Below are 22,066 nucleotides of genomic sequence, written 5' to 3' on the forward strand. Positions count from 1 at the left end.
AGCCATAAAAAAGGATGAGTTCATGTCCTTTGCAGGGACATGGATGAAGCTGGAAACCATCATTCTGAGCAAACTATCACAAAGACAGAAAACCAAACACCACATGTTCTCACTCATAGTTGGAATTGAACAATGAGAACACTTGGACACAGGGTGGGGAACATCACACACCGGGGCCTCTCGTGGAGTGGGGGGTGGGCAGAGGGATAGCATTAGGAGATATACCTAATGTACATGACCAGTTAATGGGTGCAGCACACCAACATGGCACATGTATACATATGTAATAAACCTGCATGTTGTGTACATGTACCCTAGAAGTATAATAATAATAAAAAAGAAAATATGGCACATATCCACCATGGAATACTATGCAGCCATAAAAAAGGATGAGTTCATGTCTTTTGTAGGCACACAGATGAAGCTAGAAACCATCATTCTGAGCAAACTATCACGAGGACAGAAAACCAAACACTGCATGTTCTCACTCACAGGTGGAAATTGAACAGTGAGAACATTTGGACACAGGGTGGGGAACATCACACACTGGGGCCTGTCTTGGGGTGGGGGGAGCAGGGAGGAATAGCATTAGGAGATATACCTAATGTACATGAGGAGTTAATGGGTGCAGCACACCAAAATGGCACATGTATACATATGTAACAAACCTGCACATTGTGCACATGTACCCTAGAACTGAAAGTGTAATAAAAAAACAAAAAAATTTGTCCTCAGAAGACATATCAGATATTAAACTGGTAATAACATACTATACTTGATCTTGGCCAAAAGGCCAAGAAGCGATAGAAACTCACTTATTAAAAAATAATAAATATTAAAAAATAATAAAGCTATATTATAAAGTTCTATCTCTGGAGAAGGAAAAAATGCTATTCAGCTTTCCTCCTTTCTTGTTCCTTTCAATATGATAAGTACTATCTCATTTATCTTTATATTGTTTTTAGGTTCTCATAATTTACCAACCTCACACATTTATTGTTTTGTTTTTGTTTTTGTCTTCCAAGAAGGAGTCTCGCTCTGTCACCCAGGTTGGAGTACAGTGACTCTCCTTCCTCAGCCTCCCAAGTAGCTGGGACTACAGGCACGCACCACCATGCCTGGCTAATTTTTGTATTTTTAGTAGAGATGGGGTTTCACTATGTTGGCCAGGCTTGAACTCCTGACCTCGTGATCCACCCACCTTGGCCTCCCAAAGTGCTGGGATTAAAGGTGTAAGCCATCGTGCCCGGCCTACTGTTTTTTTTTTAAGTGAAGATTTAAGATGAATATCCTCACACATTTATTAAATGGCAGAAATATAAAGTAGAAAATAATTTTTATCAAGGGAAAAGTCTTATTCTGTATTATCAGCTGTGTATCTTACACTACACTTCATGGAAGATTTATGTGACACCAAATGCAACAAATAAAACAATGTACTATTAATAGATTCAGATAAAAGAAAAGTTATTTTTTGTAATCAGAACCATCAAAAAGATAAAGACTGGCCAGGTACGGTAACCCATGCCTGTAATCCGAGCACTTTGGGAGGCTGAGGCGAGCAGATTGCCTGACGGCAAGAGTTTAAGACCAGTCTGGCCAACGTGGTGAAACCCGTCTCTATTAAAAACAAAAAATTTAGCCAGGTGTGGTGGCATGTGCCTGTAATCCCAGCTACTCGGGAGGCTGAGGCAGGGAATTCCTTGAACCAAGGAGGTGGAGACTGCAGTGAGCTGAGATTGTGCCACCGCACTCCAGTCTGGCGGACAGAACGAGACTCCATCTCAAAAAAAAAAGATAAGGACTGACTGAGCAACCAACTTTCAGTCTTTTGTCTTTTAAAAAATTCAATGTTTTCTGTCACTATTCCTTTAAAAGTAAGAGCATTTTAAATGATATAACTACCTTTCTCAATTTAACACTATTTCACTCTAGGTTTTGCCATATACCATTACTGAAGATTTTGTAGTAAGAAAATATTAGAACTGCAAGTGGACCTTAGATGACCTCCAATACTGTAGACAAGAAAACCAAAAGCAAATATGAAGAGTCCTGCTTAAAGTCACAAAATTAGTAATCGAAAAGACCAAGGGCCCAAAACCATGGAGCCTCAGAAATTCGTAACTCTGAACCCTCTTCCATAATTTAGTTTAGAGAGTCTTCAATGGCCTCGACATCCCACAGGACATCATACTGGCCCACTACACTAAAGATCATGTTGACACAATGTGAATAGGGAATTGTGAGATTTTTTAAACAGGCTACAGGAAAAACAGCGAGAGAAAAAACAAGAATCTACTTAAAAGGCTGTTGCAAAAGTAATCGCTGCTTTTGCCATTAAAAGTAATGGCAAAAACAGCGATTACTTTTGCACCAGCCTTAATATGGTTCTTTACATATGCTACTTACTGGTTATAGAAGCAATAAATATGCTCCCATTTTATCCAAAATGTAGAATTTAACTTAATAAACAAGACTTTTTTTTTTTTTAAACTACAATTCATGGCTAGCTCCAAATGGCTGATTTCTGCAATCCAACCCATCCCTACAATTACCTTACAGGCCTATTTTTTGGGTTAATTCATGTCTCTAAAGTTATATTTTTAAAGAGATTATCTAGGTTCTTATGTTGAAATAACAGGCCAATCTATACACATTAAAGGCTCCTTATACTAGAGAATAACTAGAAACATATGCTAGACTTTGTACATCTCAAGAAATCTCAATCAAAATATTATAAAAGCTTGAAATTACAGAAGTAAAAGACACACTCAAGAGTCACCAATCCTATACTCTTTAGAATAAAAAAGTGTTATCTCAAAGCCTCCAAAACAAAACATATGCATGTGTATAATTCACAAGTTCAAAATTACCTAACTTTATCGTATTAATTTAACAAAAGTATATTTCTGAAAGAGGCAAAATTCAAGAATAGCCAGAGAAATATAATCAAATCTAAAACAAGCATACAATACATTCATTCTAAAATACTCCAGAATCAATCTGAGAGTTACCTAAATATCCAACAAAGCACATCTGTCCTATACATTAGAGCAAAACTGACATATCAATTGAGGCTTCCAGACTCAATTTGTCCTCTGCCACTTTCAGGTGTGGAGTCACACTCGAAAGCATTCTAAAAAACTTGTTTCCTTATCCTGTTGGCCCAAGTAATCCAAGTAAGGAGGGATCCTGAGTAGGAGAATGACAAAAATGGTTTTGCAGACAAAGTGGGAATGAGAAATTAAAAGTTGTGCCATATTTAACTCCAGCTTTTAGATATGTATTTTTTTCCCTGAACTGTGGACTTTCAAAGATTCCTCTCTAGCTCACTTTCAAAAGAAAAAAATAGAAGAAAGGAAAAAAAACCTCTCTAAGGTATGAAGCAAAATGCCAAGACAGGATAGCAAATCATAAGTTATTGAAGTAACAATCCGAATCAAGCCTTTGTCTTTAAGTGCTCACTATCTCTTTTAATTTTAACCTTCTTAATAATTATCAAAAATACGCATTTTCAAATTTGTACTGCCTTTCAAAAATAGAAAGAATATTAATAAAAAAATGACAAGCACAATTTAGGAAAATATTAATGAAAATTATTTAAAGGAACTGTGTCAGCTGTATTAAAACTACAATTGAAACTTCATCTTCCAAGTTACTGTAAAAATTTAGAAAGCTGTGAAACTGAACATTATATAATCTTACTGTTGGTTTTAAAAACTCAATGTAATAATGAAAAAAAAATAAGAAGATCAAAACTTGCCTTTATATAGGCACATTAAATCTTTATGACATTCCTTGAATTACATGGTACTAAACTCCTCATTTGTTTGTTCAGTTGTCATTGAGTATAGTACATGGAAACCACGGTTGCCAGGTCAATGGAGGTTTTCCGTTTGTTTTTAAGCAGCAATTCGTTTTACTGACAGACTGCACTACAGCCAACACGGTTGGAAAATGAGAAGAGTTCATCAAAATTGTGTGGATACGGAAGTCTAAAGTTATTTTGAAATAAATGTAGATGGATCAGTGCAATTCCATCTTAAGTTGTTTTTATTAAAGAATGAGAGTACATTTTATTGCTAGAAGTTAAATATATAATGGATAAGTTTTAATATTAAGTTTAAATTTGGAATGACTTAAAACTTGAGCTACTTTAAAAAACTGTAACTAATACTTTTAAAAAATATTGCTTTGAACACGAAGGTGTATATGCTCTTCGAATTCAGGATAAAGATATCTACGTATTCTTGTCCAAATTAAGTGCACCATTCTTCACACAAGGTCTTTCATAATCTGTTATTTTAAATCTGTTACCAATCTGAACACAGAGATCATATTTTCTTGCCTCATCAACCTTCGGGTAGTAAAATGAGAAATGATATTCGGCATTAATATGCAAATCTGGGCAATTTTTACAGCAATTACTTGATTTGTATTCACAAACTCTACTTAAACTGACATGTCTTCCTTCTAACAATAAAATAACACCATTAAACCTGAGGCTTAATTTCAGTCCATAAACTGGCTTTGCTCTCGTTATCAATAATTCTTATTTCATGATATATCCAGTAATGCACATGTTTTAAGTGTTGATATGTATATTTGGCAATAATATTCAAGTCCATTACTCCAATCTAAGTGAAAATTAGCAATCAAAGCAGTGCCTTAAGCAGAAAGCATTAATATTTAGTGACTGCAGCACTAATAGTCATCTTTGTCTATAAAGATGCAAACAAATTTTATTAACAATGCAAACAGATGCAGACAGATGCAAACAAAGTAGAATGTTTTAAATGTGTGCCCTGAAAACAAATCTATCATTAGACCCCCATAAGGAGATCCAAACGGAAGTCTGTCAAACTGTATATACATTATGGTGATTCTTGCAATGAAAATATCTTCCCATTATTTAAATAAGCAAAATTCTACCGACACTTGAACATGACCTTTATATGTTATTCTCCTTATACATGCAACATATCCTGCTTCCTGGTTATAACGCCATTCTCAAACACAAAATCAGGCCAATTTTAGAAGCCAAGACTTAGAAAAAACTCCGCGGCGATGGCTCACGCCTGTAATCCCAGCACTTTGGGATCTCGAGGCGGGCGGATCATGAGGTCCAGAGAGCGAGACCATCCTGGCCAACATAGTCTCTACTAAGAATACAAAAATTAGCTGGGCGTGGTGGCGCGCGCCTGTAGTCCCAGCTACTGCCGGAGGCTGAGGCAGGAGAATCACTTGAACTCGGGAGGCGAAGGTTGCAGTGAGCCGAGATCCTGCCACTGCTCTCCCGCCTGGGCGACAGAGCGAGACTCCGTCTCAAAAAAAAAAAAAAAAAAAAAATCTAAAAAACTCCTTATATTTCCTCTTTCATATCTGCCTATATTAGCATTACCATATAATGTAAAGGTTACGGGAAATTTATCAAGAATGTAAAGACAGTTAAAGCTTAAAGAACTTAAATATTACCTAAGCTAAATTTACACAGGAGAAAACTGGTGCCCATATAAATCAAGGAGCTTCGCAACGTCTCAGAATATTAACGCCAGGATTATTAAATCCCGCGCCTCCTGACTCCGGGTTCTGCGATTTTTCCAGTAGCTCAAAAGAAACATTTTTAAATTAGTGGTTTAAAAACTACCAGATGTCAGGAAACAAAGGTGGTGCCACGACGCGTACTGCCGTCCGTATGTCGGGAGACTGGCGAGCTATCTTCCCTGAACACCCGCGGCCTTCCACTGCCCACAGCCCAGCACACAGGAGGTACTCGGGGAAGAGACAGAAAAGAGACAACGGCAGAGGAAAGTTCGAGGCTAAGCCCCGTCTAGAACGCCATGAAAACGACGAGGAACCTGCTAAAGCTCACCCAACCTGAATTCAATTCTGAAACGAGACTGCTTAATCTCACCCAGCCGTCGGGACGCCCCAGACGGCGTCCCAAAGCCTCCAGGCGACGCGCGGGCCCAACAGCTAGGCGGCGGCCCGGGCCTGCAGCGGTCGTTGGTCGTCGGCTGGAGCGTGTCAGGAGAACACGGAAGGCAGCATAGGTGGGAAGCGGCCGGAAGGCAGCGGGGGAGAGCGGAAATAAGGCGGAGAGCGCACTGTGCCGCGGGGCGGAAGAAGCCGCCAGACGCGCCAAAGAGACTGGCCGCTGGGCCCTCACCATGCAGCGCCTGGGTGACTGCGAGGGCGCCTTCCGGCAGGATGCTGCCGGGGCGGGAGGCAGCGTCTCGGACACTTGCTCTCCCACTGCTCGACGGGGCTGGGGAAGGACGCGGGGTGAAGCCCGCAGCCACCGCCTCCAGCCCCCACTGTGTATTTGCCCTGAGAATGAGCCGGGCACTGTCTCCAGCCGTTAGCAGTGGTTTGGTAGTGACCCCGTTTCCCCTTTCCCCTCCTCACCCCTTGGGGTCTCCAAATGTTGGTCCTAAATCTCGGGGACCAACGACCAAAAACTGCCGCCACCGTTTAGGGGACCAGTCGGTCAGAGCGGGGGGTCGCCGCAAGAGGAGGGGAGCCCACCAGCAGCGCTCGCGCTAGTCCTCGTGTCTCCACTCGTTTCCCAGCGCGCACCGCGCGCAGTGGCCTAAGCAGCCCCACGAGGAGTGGTGCCTCGGCCAATCAGGAATTAGCTTCGGGGCGGGGCGAGGAGGGGAGAGTGGGGGTAAAGTTTAAATGAGGCTCTTGGGCTCGTCGAAGTGCTTGGAGTGACAGGCAGTTCGAGCAATTGGGGTGAAGAGAGCGGTTTTTAGGGTGTGGGTTGGCACGGAATAATAAATGAAGGTCCTGCTTGCATTGTTTAGGTGTTTGAAGACAAGGGCTATAATGTGAAATTCCGTAGTTAAGAGAAAACATACATGCATCGTAATGGTTCTTTTTCTTGTTTGATGTAGTTTTCTTGTCTTAAACTGCTAGTTTGACGCAAAACAACCACGTATATCCGGTAGACCTTTGAAATCAGGGGCTGGGGGGAGGTGGGTTATAAAGCTAAAAGATGGATTTGCAAATAGGACTAAAAGTACAAAGTAGGCCGGGCGCGGTGGCTCAAGCCTGTAATCCCAGCACTTTGGGAGGCCGAGACGGGCGGATCACGAGGTCAGAAGATCGAGACCATCCTGGCTAACACAGTGAAACCCCGTCTCTACTAAAAATACAAAAACTTAGCCGGGCGAGGTGGCGGGCGCCTGTAGTCCCAGCTACTCGGGAGGCTGAGGCAGGAGAATGGCGTAAACCCGGGAGGCGGAGCTTGCAGTGAGCTGAGATCTGGCCACTGCACTCCAGCCTGGGTGACAGAGCAAGACTCCGTCTCAAAAAAAAAAAAAAAAAAAAAAAAAAAAAAAAAAAAGTACAAAGTATAAGTGATTTAAATGACTAAGAAAATGGGTTAAATTAGGAGACCTAGCAATAGGCCTGACGCTGCCACTAATCAGTTTGCAGACATATTTGGCAGAGGCAAACTGCCGAACTGGGTTCTATGCTTGTGTAAAACCAACTTTCACAGATAGGGTTGTTTGGCATTCTGTATGCATAACTTCAATTTTGCTTCCTTTGAAGACAGCTCGAGATTGAATGCAGACAAGGAAAGAAAAAACCACCTTCAGGAACCAACTGTTTATAGATAATATTAGATTCATGGAATATTAGACAATAAAGAACCTAGCTCATGTAGATTCGCTAACAAGGAACTTCTTGCGCGGAATAATCACCGAGTAACACAGGTCTCCTTATTCCCAACCTCAAGGTTATTTCTTCCACATTAACTACTAATGTATTTTCTCCATATGTTCGAGGAACTAATGAATGTCTACCGATTTAAATTTTGTTGACAAAGTTTATTTTTATTTTTTAAATATACTACAACAGTGAGGAATTAGCAGGGACTTTGGAGCCAGACAGACCCTGTTTAAAGTGGGGATTGTGAGGATAAAATAATAAATGATATTAACAAATATTGAGCACTTTCAGATGCCAGAAACAATCCTAAGGGCTTTTCGTATTTTCATTTAATTCTCACAGTAACTTTGGTAAAGTTACTAGCCCTACTTTGCAGATGGGGAAACAGATGCAGAAACTGTAAGTAGTTTGGACAAAGTCGTATAGCAAGTAAGTGGCTCCAGTTTGAAACCTACAGACATAATTACTATACTATACTGTCTCAAAATATGTCCAGAAACAAGTGGAAAACTTGGCATAATACTAGATGCACACTGGAAGCTGAACAAATATTTTTTGTAAGCTGTCTGCCCTTTAGTCAATGAATACAAATGTCATTTTATATAAGATATGTGCATTCAAAATAAAGCAACTAGGAAACCTAGACTGATAGACCTGGTTGGCTTTGTTTGACTGTCACCAATTCTCTACCTCGGAAACTGTGATTGTTATATTGATTACTATTTGTTGCTGCTCTTTTATTTCTCCAGAAAAAGATTCTCCGCATTCTTCATTTTCATGTTGGTACCTTCTCAGTTCCCAGTAATTAATTCTAAATACGTGTGTTTAAGGTGAAACTAGCTGAAATGAGGTTAGGCATATTACTGTAAATTTAAAACGAGTAATTTCTAGGAATTGCTGTAAGATCCTTAAGGAGTCACTAGGTGGAGATGTTGTGAGGTACAAAGATTGTTCTTGGAAATAGCCTGAAGGATTGTTGAACATTGCTGGTTTTCTTGTTTCCCTTTTTTCTTTTTTCTTTTTTTTTCCCTCAAGTATAAAGAAAACCAAATAGACAAGGGCTTCTCAACAGGCATTATAGTCAGACCATAGAACCTTGCCATAGATGAGACAGTGTTGTTTAAAGACCCTTCCCATACTTAACATTGTATGTCATTTTGGTTAGATTTCTTCTAAGATTTTATTATCCAAAAGTTTATTAATAGGTATACTTTTCAAATGCTATAAAAACTAATTTCTGCGTGTACAATTAAAGAAATGGCCTTTAACTTTATTTCTCAAGGCGGCCAGAGAAACAGATCCAAAACACTTTTATCAGCTAGAATTCTTTAGTAACAGATTCCAAATTAGGATTTGTTTTAAGATTATTTGAGCTTATGGGAAAAGGTAATCCAAATGAGTAAGAAGGAAGAAGATCAGCAATGTAAAGGTGTTTGTGACTAAAAAGAAAGGTTGAAAGATACTTGGCATATGAGGGAGAAAATAGAAGGGGATCTCTGCAAACACCAGAAAGAGAAATAATAGTGACTGTGTGACATGGGAAGTAAAAGTTATCAATATAAAATTGGAAGGAGCCAGGTGTGGTGGCACACACCTGTAGTCCTAACTACTCTGAGTTAGGCTGAGACAAGAGGATTGCTTAAGCCCAGGAGTTTGAGGCTGCAGTGAGCTGTGACCGTGCCACAGCACTCCAGCCTGGATGATAGAGCGAAACCCTGTCTCAGAAAAAAAAAAAAAAAAAGGAAGAGATGCAAAATACAAGTGGTTAAAAATAGTCTGAATACGTGTATTTTCCCCATATGAAATGCAAGCTTTTCTATTACTTGGAAGTTATTTTCATATACATTCTGCAAAATACAACCCCCCACAAAGGAAAGAGAAGCAATGGGAAATCTTTAAAATGTTTCAAATCCAACTTAGTCCTCTGTTCCATATAAACGAGCCTGTGCAGTGGTCTGGTTTATTTTCCATGTGTTGGAGCTTCTTCAGCTTCCTTTATCACTGTGGCAGTGATGACTCAGATCCACCAAAAACATGGCAACTACTTGCATGTTTATAGAATTAATGATCTGTAGCACATCACTCAGGAGCAAGGAACTCTTTAATGTGGTGACTCTTCAACTGAAGTATCATCTCAAACCTGTTTTGGAAGTGTGGATTTGGGGTTTTGTTTTATTTTATGTGTGTAGTAAGTATGCTTATTCTAATTCACTGACCCTTACTTTCTTATCCTAGTTTAATGCATTCTGCCTGACAGACGAATTTGAATTTTTCATTATACTGGAAGGTGAGCATCAGCACCAAGATGACTATATGTGGCGGGACAGGTGCGTTAACATTGCTTTTTTCCAGTTATGGTGATGAGCCATATTTACATCCTGTCAGTGTACCTCCTATGATTAACACTTCCCAAGGCAGCAAATCAGAACTTGAGATCTTCTTCACATGTAGCTAATGGCCTATATATGGACCAAACCCATGACCAAGGCCTCAGTTAACGTAGGGGCAAACTAAAGGAAGTACTTGTAAAGCTAACCCTTTTCAGGTTGGTATTAGTTGTTAGTTAACATCAGGATACACTTATCTAATTATTAAAAATAAATACATAAATAAACCACAATAATAGAAATAGGTGATGCCAGAGGAAATACTCTTATTTTTCCCTGAGAGATCTAGGATTAACTCACAACATAAGAAACTAATATATGTAATAAAAAAAATAAGTTTCTGATAGTGAAGACTGATTAAAAGTTTAACCACTTTGGTTGAGAGAGAATGTGATTAAATCTTTCCTGTCTCATCTCACTGGATAAGTTTGGGAGCATGCTTCCCTGGGTAACAAGTTACAATGAAAACTAGAGCTGTAAGGCACCTTAGCAACCATTTAGCTGGGAAAGCTGAAATTAACTTACCCCAAACCAAAAAGCCAGTTAGCAGCAATACTGGATCTCCAGCTCCTCTCTTCTAACTTTCATTCTGACACTCTGGTTCTCCCAGAAACTTTTAAATTGCTTTTTAAGTTTTTTTAAGCCATCATAAATATATTCCATGAAGAAAACTATTTTGGTTGAGGACAACAAGGCCAGCATTGGTTCAGGCACTTAGGTACACCTGGCCATGAAGGATGTGTGAGGCAAAGCACTTTCTTAGAAGTGACATTTCTCTCTTAGCACTCAATGGATGGCATCTTCCCTAGATGATTCTAGCTGTGACATTTTAACTCTGTCATTCATCACTGCAGAGGAAGCAGAGAGAGACTCCTGCTTGGTGCCCAAGAGGGCACTTTGCTTGCATTTCTCAAATGCAGGACATAAGGAGAGTCCATGGAACTCGAAGGGGAAGGAGGAATGCCATTATGACCCATAAGGCGGTCTGGGTTCTAAACTAAGCATCAGATCTTTCTAATGAATCACTGTATCTCTCTTAATTTGCATTGCTCAGCTTGTATGCACAGTCACTGGGGCATCCCTGAAATCACTGGCTTTTTATGTTTTATCACCTTTTACTTATTCCACTCCAATTCTGATTCTTACTAAATTAGATGCATTTCTCTCAACCTGTGTCTTAACAACACTGAATTACTAAACCCTTCTGATGGAAAAAAAGAAAAAAGGCCAAAGAGCTATCTTGTTCTGCTGTGAGAATAAGTAATTCAAATGTAAACTTTTGAAACATCTACAATCTGTAATTCTGGTTTTCATTAAGACTGCATCCTGTAGCCCTATGTATGTGGGGCAGGCTAACCAGAATGATTTAGAACTTCTTCTGTGGTGCAGTCCGGTAGCTCTGTGTAGAGCCAATAGAGGTCTTTAGTTCTATTAATAAATGTTATTCTATGAGATAGAATAACTCTGTAGTATGTGTTTAGTGGGGTAAAGATTGGGTGAGTAGAGGTTCAAGGGTTAAGAAGGGGAGTGATAAGTGGAATGACTATAAGATGTAAATTCAGAATGATTGCTTTGTTTAAGAACAGATATCAATGACATAAAATTACATTAAAATTTTACATAGCTTTATTTTTTCTTACTACTTATTTACTAAATGTAGCAAATAGTTACATATATTTTATAGTTTATAGGTGTAGAAAAGCCTCATATATATGTTACATGCAGAATAGTGTAATGTAAAAAAACAAACACTGGAATTAGAGTCAGAAAAGCTATATGAAAATTTCAGCTCTTCTCTTGCCTGGTTGTGCATAGCCTTAGTCAACTCCCATAACCTCTCTGATCTTGTTTCTACAGTCGTAAAGCGAACAGAAACCAGTTCTCTCACAGGTGTGGAGGATAACAGGAAATAGCAGGTGAAAATACTACGCGCTGTATGTACTAGCCACTTCATTGTTGGCATGTGAGATTTTTAGTGTCTCTTGAATTGTTTACAATAATTTTAGAAATTTAAAAAGTAAAGTACCACATACTTTATCACATCCCAAAATTTACTATTGTTAACATATGGTCATATTTGCCTTATTTTTTTTATTAAAAGAAAGTGTATAGACCACATATGATAACGTGAGACTCTCCCTTTGGCCGTCATCCCTAATCCCATTCACTCCCTTTTCCCATTGATTCGTTCATTTATTCAACATGTATTTACAGTGTGCCTACTATGTGCCAGAGGGCCTACTGTGTGCCAGGCACTGTGCTGGTTGCTAGGATGGGATTTATGTTGATCAAGACAGACAAAAATTATTCTCTTCACTTTACTCCAGCTACACCAACTCCTGAGTGTTTATCACTATACAAGGCACAGTTCTGTTTTGGAACTAATATTCTTGCTTTTCCAAGATCCTGGAATGTGCTTCCTCTGTATAGTCAAGTAGCTGGCTATTTTGCTTTTTTAAAGGCTTTATTCAAATTTCACTTCCTCAGTAAGACCTTCCATGGCCATATTATATTAATAACATCCTTCTTCTGCATCACACATACAAGGTCTATCTCTGCATTATTTTTCTCCACAGCGCTTCTCACATCTAACTCTCTACATTTCATTTATCTTATTATCTGTCTCCCCTACTAAAAATAGGACCCAAGAGGGTGGAGATTTTTGTCTATTTTATTCATCACTTTATCTCCAGTGCCCAGTACAGTTCCGTTGATAATTATTTGTCAAATGAATGAAGGAATGAAAAATCAGAGCAGTTTATTTTCCTCCCAAATTTTAATCCTCGAAGTGACCTAATGAAAGTTTAATTCCTATGTGATTTCCCAAATTACTAATATATAGACATCATTTCCATTTTTCTGCTTCTACAGAAAAGTTAGAATACTTAACTTTCAAAATAGGAGTGGAATGACATTTGTAATGTCGAGAGTTTAGAGAAGTCTTTGCTAAAGTATGTTGAAATCGATGGGTATGTGACTCTAAAATTAGGTTTTAGACAGTCTGTGCGGCTCTCATTAATTTATCCCTTGATGGAAATTATGGTGAAGCTTAAATTCCTGCAGATCCCAAAGGAAAATTTTCAGCCAGCCTTCTCTTTAACCTCTGGAAGTATTCTTAACTGGCACAGAGGACTTCATCTTCTTCATCACTGGAAGAGTGGTTCAAGGACGTATTCAACATTGCTCAACAAATCTGGAACTTTCTGATTGCTGAACATGATAGCAAGTCTAATGAGTTGTACTTTAAAACAGTTTCTGAAAAGTGATAAGGTGGAAATACAGTGGGCTTTGGAATGAGACAGGTCAAATGCTGTTAGTGTAACTTCGGACATGAATTATTTAGTTTCCTGAGTCTCCACTTTTACATCAGTCACTTTTTTTTTTTAAGCAATATTGTCTACCTTGTCTGATTGTTGTCTGGAATAAGTAAGATACTGTGTCAGTCATGATGGGCAGGTTATGCTGCAATAATAGACAGTTCCACAAAATCCAGCTTGAAACAACAAAGTGTATTTCTCTCTGGAGCTGTGGTATCTGTAGCTCTGATCCCAAGCAGTTATCCTTCAGCTCTTTACTCAGGAATCAAGACTGATGGAGCATCACTGGTTGTTACGTTGCAGGTTGCCATGGCAGAGAGAAAGGAAACTCTGCAGGATCCCGCATGGGCAAGTCAGTGCTAGGTTCTAAAATGGCAAGTCTTTTTCAGGTACAGACTGTGATACAGGTGGTGGTCAATTTCAGATTCACCATATATTCTAAGAAGTTGGTGCAGGGTCCTCCTCTCCCTCATGCAGGTTACCTTCTGGGACATTCCAGCATCTGCAGGGCCCTTAGGATTACATGTACCCATGTACCTGCCCCTTTCTGGCATGAAACCTGAGAATGGACAATCATAGTCTGGTGGATGATCAGCCCATCTTTGATCAACTTCCAGATCTGCTGGCTGTTTGGTTGGTTTCACTGGGATCCTATGAGGCTTTTTTTGTCATGGCAGAGGATGCTGGAGGCAAGCCTCTTCAGTTTCCTGAGCAATATGCACTGCTGTGGCCACAGTACTCAAAGAAAAATAACATACCTGATTTTTTTCTCTTAAAAATTACATGATCTTTTAGATAAATGAGAATCAAGCAGATTCTCCTGGAACACATCCACAGGCTGAAGGCAGAGAAGGCCTACAGGAAGCCACTGGCTAACCAGATAGGCCCCCAAGATTAAGACCAAGGAAGTACAGGAGTGCCCCGAGGAGCCGCTTCAGGCCAAGAAGGAGGTAACCAAGACTCTGTCCAAGCAGGAAGAGATCAAGTCGTGAAGGTGCCCCTCTCTTACGTAAGCACAGTGGTTGATATAGTTTGGCTCTGTGTCCCCACCCAAATCTCATTTCAAGTTGTAATCCCTGTGAGTCGAGGGAGGGTCCTGGTGGCAGGTGATTGGGTCATGGCGGCAGTTTCCCCCATGCCGTTCTCATGATAGGGAGTTCTCACAAGATCTGATGGTTTAAAAGTGGCAGGTTCCCCTGGGCTCTCTCTTTCTCCTGCTGCTTTGTGAAGGAAGTGCTTTCTTCCCCTTCATCTTCTGCCATAATTGTAAGTTTCCTGAGGTGTCCTCAGCTATAGGGAACTGCAAGTCAATTAAACCTCTTTTTAAAATAAATTACCCAGTCTCAGGTAGTATAGCAATGTGAAAATGGGCTAGTTATATCTATCAGTCACTCAGTAAAACAGGCCTTCATTTGCCGTAAGAAAAAAGATTAACGTTGTAATTAGCCAAATAAATGTATGTGTTGGATTTTGTTTTAATAAGGCATGTGTGAGTTGATTATGTACCATTTGTTGTCATGTCTGAACACAGCCTCCTGTGATATGTATGCACAAGGTTAAAAAAAGCACAAAACCTAGATACTGTTTAGGCTGAGAACTAGAATGACCACAGTGGGGGTCAGCTTCTCATCTATGGGGTGGACACTGTCGGGTAAAGTTAATAAGAAGTCACTCAGTAAAGATTTAACACTAGATTTGTCTTTACAGTAGAAACTTACGTCACTAATTCAGATTAAAAGGAGGAAAAGAGATTTTATCTTGAGAAAAAATTATTTTATATGTCCAGACTAACAATAAGCATTTACAATTTTATACAGAAATTTGAACAATAAATTCTGACCAAATGAGAACAGACTTATTGAATACGTAAGAGTGATTTACAGTTAGCATACTTGCAAGTAAATGGGTATAAATAAATGACTTCTTTAGAAGTGTTTGGGATCCTTAAATGATTGTCTAAAGTAATTTAAATATTCTGTCTTATACCCTTGGGCATGCTACTGATTTTTTAAAACTCTTGCAGAATTAAACCTTAGCCCATCCCTGTCAGGCATGTCACAAAATACAAATTGTTGAGGTCTGAATTAATGAGACTTTAGGTATTTCAGTACATAATTTAAAGCCACTATGTTACCAGTGTTAATAGTGACAAGGGAATAAGCAAATTGAATGTGTTACCAATTGTTAATTCTTACTGAGGTTGCCAATTTGCAGATTAAGAACTTAATAGAGGAAGTAGGGATTTAACACAATAGGAGAAGATACTGTATGAGGTCTTTCATTTTTTCCCTTTCCCATCTCCTATGATAGATTTATTAATTTTCTGCTGATATGAAAATTATATATTCTATTTGACTAACCCTCTACAATCTATACCTATCAACATTTGTGTTTTCTTTCTGATTAAGACAGGGACTTCAGAACTCTATCAGTTCCCTCTTTTCTTCCACTCTTCCCCAGTCAAACTACACACGCCTGCTTTGTTGCTGTTACATGGAATTTTAGTTTCGGATCATCACACACACACACACACACACACACACACAATTTTTTCTTATAAATTATTTAAATTAGTTATTTATTCAACCCTTAATCCCTTATGACTGCCTAGATTTATTTCTCTTAGTATATTTTTTCCAATCATCTTTTCAAAATTGGGCTTTGAATACAAACTTTCTGAGCCTTGAATGTCTGACATCATATTTCTTGCTCCATCATTTTTAGATATTAGTTTTTCTGGGTATAAATTCTTTTTACATCAGTACCTTGAAATAGTACTTCATTATCGTTTTGCCTCTGGTATTATTATGGACAGGTCTGAGGTCAACCTAATCTTTTTCTTTTGAAGATTTTATATTCTTCCTTTCTGTAATTTATTATTTCTCTCTTGTTGATCTTAAATTTTATCACAATGTGTCAAGGTATAGGGATTTTTCATCTATTTTGTTTAGTTCTCTATGATAATCCATTTGAAGATTGAAATCTGAAGGATCAGAGATTTTATCTTTCTTTGATTCTAGAATATTGTCAGTCTTTGAATATTTCCTTCTTTCTACCTAATTGTTTTTCTTATCAAGGATTGCTGTGAGTTACATGACATGTTTGCTTCTCTCCTACATCTCCCACAAATAGCTCTTTTGTATTTCCTACTCCTTAAAATAATAATAGCTTATATTTATGCAGAATTAGCTATTTGCCAGAAACTCTTACATGTACTGTGCATATATTAACTCATTTAATCCTCATTACAATCATATAGTGTAGGTACTATTGTTATCTACCCATTTTATAGATGAAAAATAAGTCATCACATATTAGTTAAGTGAATTGCTCAGAATGTTTCAGCTAATATTTGGCAGAGTTGAGATTTGAACCCAGGCTTTGGGATCCAGGGTTCACACTTTTAACCACTACGCCATGTGGCCTTTTATTTATCCCTGATGCTATTGGTAAAGTTCTTTGACTTTGTAACTTTCAGCTCCTAATTAACTTATTGATTGTATCTATTCTACTATTTATCTTTCCTGTTGAGTTTTTATTTTAAATCATATTTTTAATACACAACTGTTTCCACCTGTTTGGTTTTTTTTCTTAAATAACTACTAGTTCTTGCTTCGTGTTACTGTTAGTCTCCTTTATTTCTTGGAGAATATATGTTAGCTTATTTTCATTTGGAAGATATTAACTTAATCTACTATAGTTTGTTTATTGTGTAGGTGTTGCCCTATTTACTTATCTAATATTCTTTGTGAGTTTATAGTCACATCTGCAGTCTTCATTAGTAATGTGAATTGGCGGTAAAGGACAGTGTACCCTTCTTGGTTATTTAAGGAGTAAGCAGCTGGCCATAAGCCAGTAGGGTCTGCATGTGTTTTAGTCATAGTACCCAGTGCTCGTGGAATGAATAGAGAAGAAGGGACAACTCCAGGACCTGCCTCTATTTTCTACTCTTCACCACAGCCAGCACAACCCTGATGTAACTCTCCCACTAGGTGCTATAGCTAGTGCTGACATTTTCCTGCTTCTCAGTGTCAAAGTTGTATTCCACCCAGTAGAATTTGAGGGAATGAAATTATATCACACAAGCTCTTCCCAAAATTTATCCCACGATCATGTCCACCCTGCTACATCTTGACTGCTGTTTTATGCCAAAACATTTTTAGTATTCTCAGGGTTTCTCACATTTTTAACAATAGGTTTTTAGATCCTTTGAGGTCTGTCTTGAAATTATGACATCTCCAGGGTTTGGTCCTGGGAAACTGCTTGCTGCCAATGCAAAGTAGCCATCTAATGAGGAACCAGAAACCCTGAACTCAGTCGTTAAATAAAGACAGAAGTGGGAAGATAACTTTTTTGATATAATACAAATAAACAATTCATAATGTAAGTGAAGATTATCCCTCAGAAGTACTCAGTTGATAAACTTATTTTGTCATTTCTTGCTAATGGTACATACCAACCTGTAGGGACAGACTCCAAGGCTTCCCATTTTTTATCACTCCATCTCCTTAGAGGAAGTTTAATGGAAGAAGTATAAGTAGACTATAAATGGAACTTGGCTTCTATAACCATCTTCTGCTATTCTTTCTTTCTCTTTTCCCATGATGTAATTAGGGTGACCTGGAATACCGGAAAGTGGGCATGATGGGGTCCGGGGGGATGAAAGGCTGATTATGGATTTGGTTTTATAACCCTGGCCCCAACAAACTGACCTGGTAAACACTGGACAAACGTGGCAGCACTGGGTTTTCATTCTCTTATTAATTTTGATGATGTTTGAAGAAGTAATTAAAAATGGCTTATTTTCAGAAAAGTGATCCTATTTTTCCCATTTATTAAAATCCTAAAAGATTAGGTTTAAAATAATGTATTTTATGAAGTTTAACAGATGTTTTATCTTCTGGACAGAAACACACAAGGAAGATGAAACATTTAATAAAAGGAGAAAATACAGGCCAGGCGGGGTGGCTCACACCTGTAATCCTAGCATTTTGGGAGGCCAAGGTAGGTGGATCACCTGAGGTCAGGAGTTCAAGACTGACCAACATGGTGAAACCCCATCTCTACTAAAAAAAAAAAAAAAAAAAAACACAATATGAGCCAAGCATGGTAGTGCATGCCTGTAATCCCAGCTGCTTGGGAGGCTGAGGCAGGAGAATCACCTGAACCTGGGAGGTGGAGGTTGCAGTGAGCCAAGATCATACCATTGTACTCTAGCCTGGGAAACAAGAGTGAAACTCCATCTTAAAAACGCAAAAAGGAGAAAATACAAGCCATAACTATCATTTATTGAGCACTTACTTTGTTAGACACTGTACCAGAACTTTGAATATCTTATCTCATTTATTCTTCACTGCAATTCTATGAAAAGTGCTATTATTATGCCCATTTTACCTAAAAGAAAACTAAAGCTTAGAGAGTTTAGGTTTCTTTGTTTTGTTTTGTTTCTACAATCAGTTTATTGACTTACAGAGTCTGTCAACTTGGGTAAGCTGACAGACTCTATAAGGAATCTGGAAACTCAGGCAAACAGCCAAATTGACTAACCCTATTTTAGAAATGTTGGATAATGAATGTGCTGAAGGATTCAGGTGACTGTTTCCAAAATTTATAGTGAGAATCCCATAGATCACCAACAGGTATCATCCTTTACTTCTGAGCACCACAAACAACTTCTCATTCAAGTAACTGGTATTTCATTAGCATAATTATCACAGTCATGAATTGCCATAATGTTGGAAAACATATCTGAGAAGTTGGAAGTTTATTTGTAAAGCGATGTCTTGTGTGTGCAGGTATACACATACATACATATATGTTTGTCCATAGGTATACATGTGTGTGTTTATATATATATATATATATAAAAAATAAGATACCATAGAAACAATACAGTGAGCACTTAATTGCTTGGTGTGTAGGACTGGTTTTTGTTTTCCTCCCCAGGAGACTAGTAGTATTGAAGGACTTGGTACACCGACTGGACTCACGCTGTCCTGGTAGCAAGCTCTGGAGGAGACACCAGAGGCAAAATAGCCACCATATTTGAGAAACCGTATTGTCACTGCAAAGCTGCTGCTCATTGTTTTGTGGTTGAGTCATATACCTAGACCTTTCAAAGTAATAGAAAAATGATCTGCCAAGTGTTCCTCAAGGCTGTAAACAATTAAGAAACATTTTCTCGGTAGCTTACAGAAAAAAATTAGGGGTGGAAAAGAAGACTTCTCTTAACAATCTATTTATTCTGCAGACTTTGATGGACCATCTTCCACTATTTGTTATGGTACCAAATCCTGCAGAATACAAGTAAAGGTATGATGTATACAATCCCTGTCTCTGATCTGTCTCTAAGATATCAAAAATTATGTATCGATCTTGTATCTCATGGCAGTTTTTTCAAATTTGATTGTGTCCAAGAATTGTCCTAGGTGATTATCAAAAATGCAGATTTCACAAACCTCATATATTTTAAATCAGGAGAATTAGCAAGTGGCATTAGGTCAGCTGCATATAAGAGAACAATCTAAAATAACTTCAACTGCTTGAATAAGTTAGCAGCTTATTTCCTCTGGAAGAAGACAGTCCAAACCTGACCTACTGGCACCACAGGGACCCCAGGTTCTTTCTGTTTTACTACCACATGTGCCTGGCTTCCGTCCACAGAGGCACCTCATGATCTGGAATGGCTTCTTGTCTCTGGCCATGGTGTCTCCTTCCAGGCTAGCAGCAAGAGAAACGGGAGAAGAAAACTTCATATTCTTTCCCTTTGAAGGAGGCTTCCTGGAATTCCTACACAGCATATCTCCTTTTATTTGATTGGTCAAAACTTTGTCACATGGAAAAGAAGGCCAAGTGTATGGCTAATTCCACTTAAGTCAAGATCATCTTACTAAAGAGGAAAGGGACTATGATGTTAGGGTAGCTAACTCGTAAGCTCCAGTAGATGTAGAATGTTGCCCCAGGAACCTGAAATTTTAACAAGTTTCCTGAGAAATTCTGATGCAAGTGGCTCGTGGAATGCACATTAAGTCACAGTACCATAGGAAATCAGAATAAGGGGGAAATTGGCTGATGTTATGGCGGTTTTTTAAAGTCTGTTTGATGGAGGCAAGCGCCAAGGAAAATGTACTCTCCTTTATAAAAAATATTGGAAAATTGGGTATCAGTGTTAATTAAAAATTTTAATTAACTAAGTATTACCTTATTATATGTGTGTTATTATTTCCAAATATTTAGAAGAAACACTGAGCACACACATGTACACACACACAGATTGATCTGTGCAATCTTTCAGGTGGAAAGACAAATGAATCTTTCAGGTGGAATCTTGAACGATGTAAAACCTCAGAATTATCAGTATGATTGCTAATTATAACTGAACAGTTATTTTACATTTCTAAGTTCTGTTTTCAGAAAAAGAGGTGTTCGTTTATAAAACATGCTTTCGTTTGTATTCCTGGCTTCTATTTTTAAGGCCACACTTCCTTTTCCCTCCCTCCTCCTTTCCCTGACAAACAAACTTTCTTGTTCTGCAGCTTTGCCAAAAAAAAAAAAAAAAAAAAAAGAAAAAACACCTTACAGTCCATATCCTTTCTCTTCATAAACTCATTGCTTTAAAAGAGCCATCACATCTAGTTGCTGTAAGCTAAGCCAGTCTGGCCACTACAGGATTTTCCAAAAGTTCCAAAAGTTCAGCAGCTGGGTCAGATCAGTCGAATGGAGTGGCTAGAGGGATTAACAGCCACCCTAGGACTCATGGTGCCACCCAGAAACCACAGGGCCTGGACATGCTTCCCAAAGTTTGGCAGCAGGAGGGCCAAGCAGCTGCTTTGATTCTGACAGCTCAATTGTGGTGCAGAAGCTAGAAGATACAAGGATCTCTTTAATAAACATTAGCAGAAAGAATTGATATGTAGGTAATAGGAGGAACTGTAAGCCTAGAAATACTGTTCAGGGTCGGGCGTGGTGGCTCACGCCTGTAATCCCAGCACTTTGGGAGGCCGAGGCGGGCGGATCACGAGGTCAAGAGACCGAGACCATCCTGCCTGACACTGTGAAATCCCGTCTCTGGGTGTGGTGGCAGGTGCTTGTAGTCCCAGCTACTCGGGAGGCTGAGGCAGGAGAATGGCGTGAACCTGGGAGACGGAGCTTGCAGTGAGCTGAGATTCCGCCACTGCACTCCAGCCTGGGCGACAGAGCGAGACTGCATCTCAAAAAAAAAAAAAAAAAGAAATACTGTTCAGAATATGAAGGGGGTGATACTACCTAGAGCCTCTTGGTTAACATTTATTAACATTATTAACATTAACCAAGCCCACTGAAGGGCTCAACATACTTTAACCTTCACAGTAATCCTGAGAGATAAGTAGTAATACCCCCATTTATACCAGAGAAAATTAAAACACATAATTTTCAGTGGATGTAATAACTTTCAATGGGGATCATTTTAATGGAGCAAGACAAAAAAGTCAGACCTTTGTGTTTTATCACAGAGACTTCCCCGTGGAGACTGAATAGACTCATCAGAGAATAACGAAATTATGGTGAGGAACTGCACATAAATGTGATCATGGTTGTGAAACAACACAGAAAAATTAGAGAATTGAATAACAAAACTTCCAGTTTAACTAGTTATATTCCCATTAAATCTAGAAATAAGAAAATTTTTCTGACAGTCTCCCA

At 38.7% G+C, this 22,066-nt stretch overlaps 1 protein-coding gene and 1 non-coding gene across 7 annotated transcripts in view; both read right to left on the minus strand.

Annotated features, from left to right (window-relative positions):
• The window catches only part of RBM46 (RNA binding motif protein 46), a 50,209-nt gene extending 43,585 nt beyond the window's left edge, over window positions 1-6,624 (minus strand). For 2 of the 6 annotated variants that reach the window (XM_009207740.4, XM_009207743.4), the window contains exon 1: window positions 6,409-6,624. Coding sequence is in view for 3 of the 6 variants with exons in the window: in XM_017959145.3 (XP_017814634.1) it covers window positions 5,476-5,512 (37 nt within the window). In the remaining 3 variants the exon portion in view is untranslated. Of the gene's footprint in view, window positions 1-5,475; window positions 5,884-5,914; window positions 6,024-6,408 lie in introns of those variants that run through there. The other 4 variants (XM_017959145.3, XM_017959147.3, XM_009207741.3 and 1 more) reach the window with 4 other exon arrangements.
• Window positions 622-805, minus strand: LOC116274376. Its single transcript, XR_004182999.1, has one exon. It is a non-coding gene; the product is annotated as a U2 spliceosomal RNA (small nuclear RNA).
• Window positions 6,625-22,066: the final 15,442 nt, after the last annotated feature.

This window comes from Papio anubis, chromosome 3 (assembly GCF_008728515.1).
Source record: "Papio anubis isolate 15944 chromosome 3, Panubis1.0, whole genome shotgun sequence".
NCBI classification, from domain to species: Eukaryota; Metazoa; Chordata; class Mammalia; order Primates; family Cercopithecidae; genus Papio; species Papio anubis.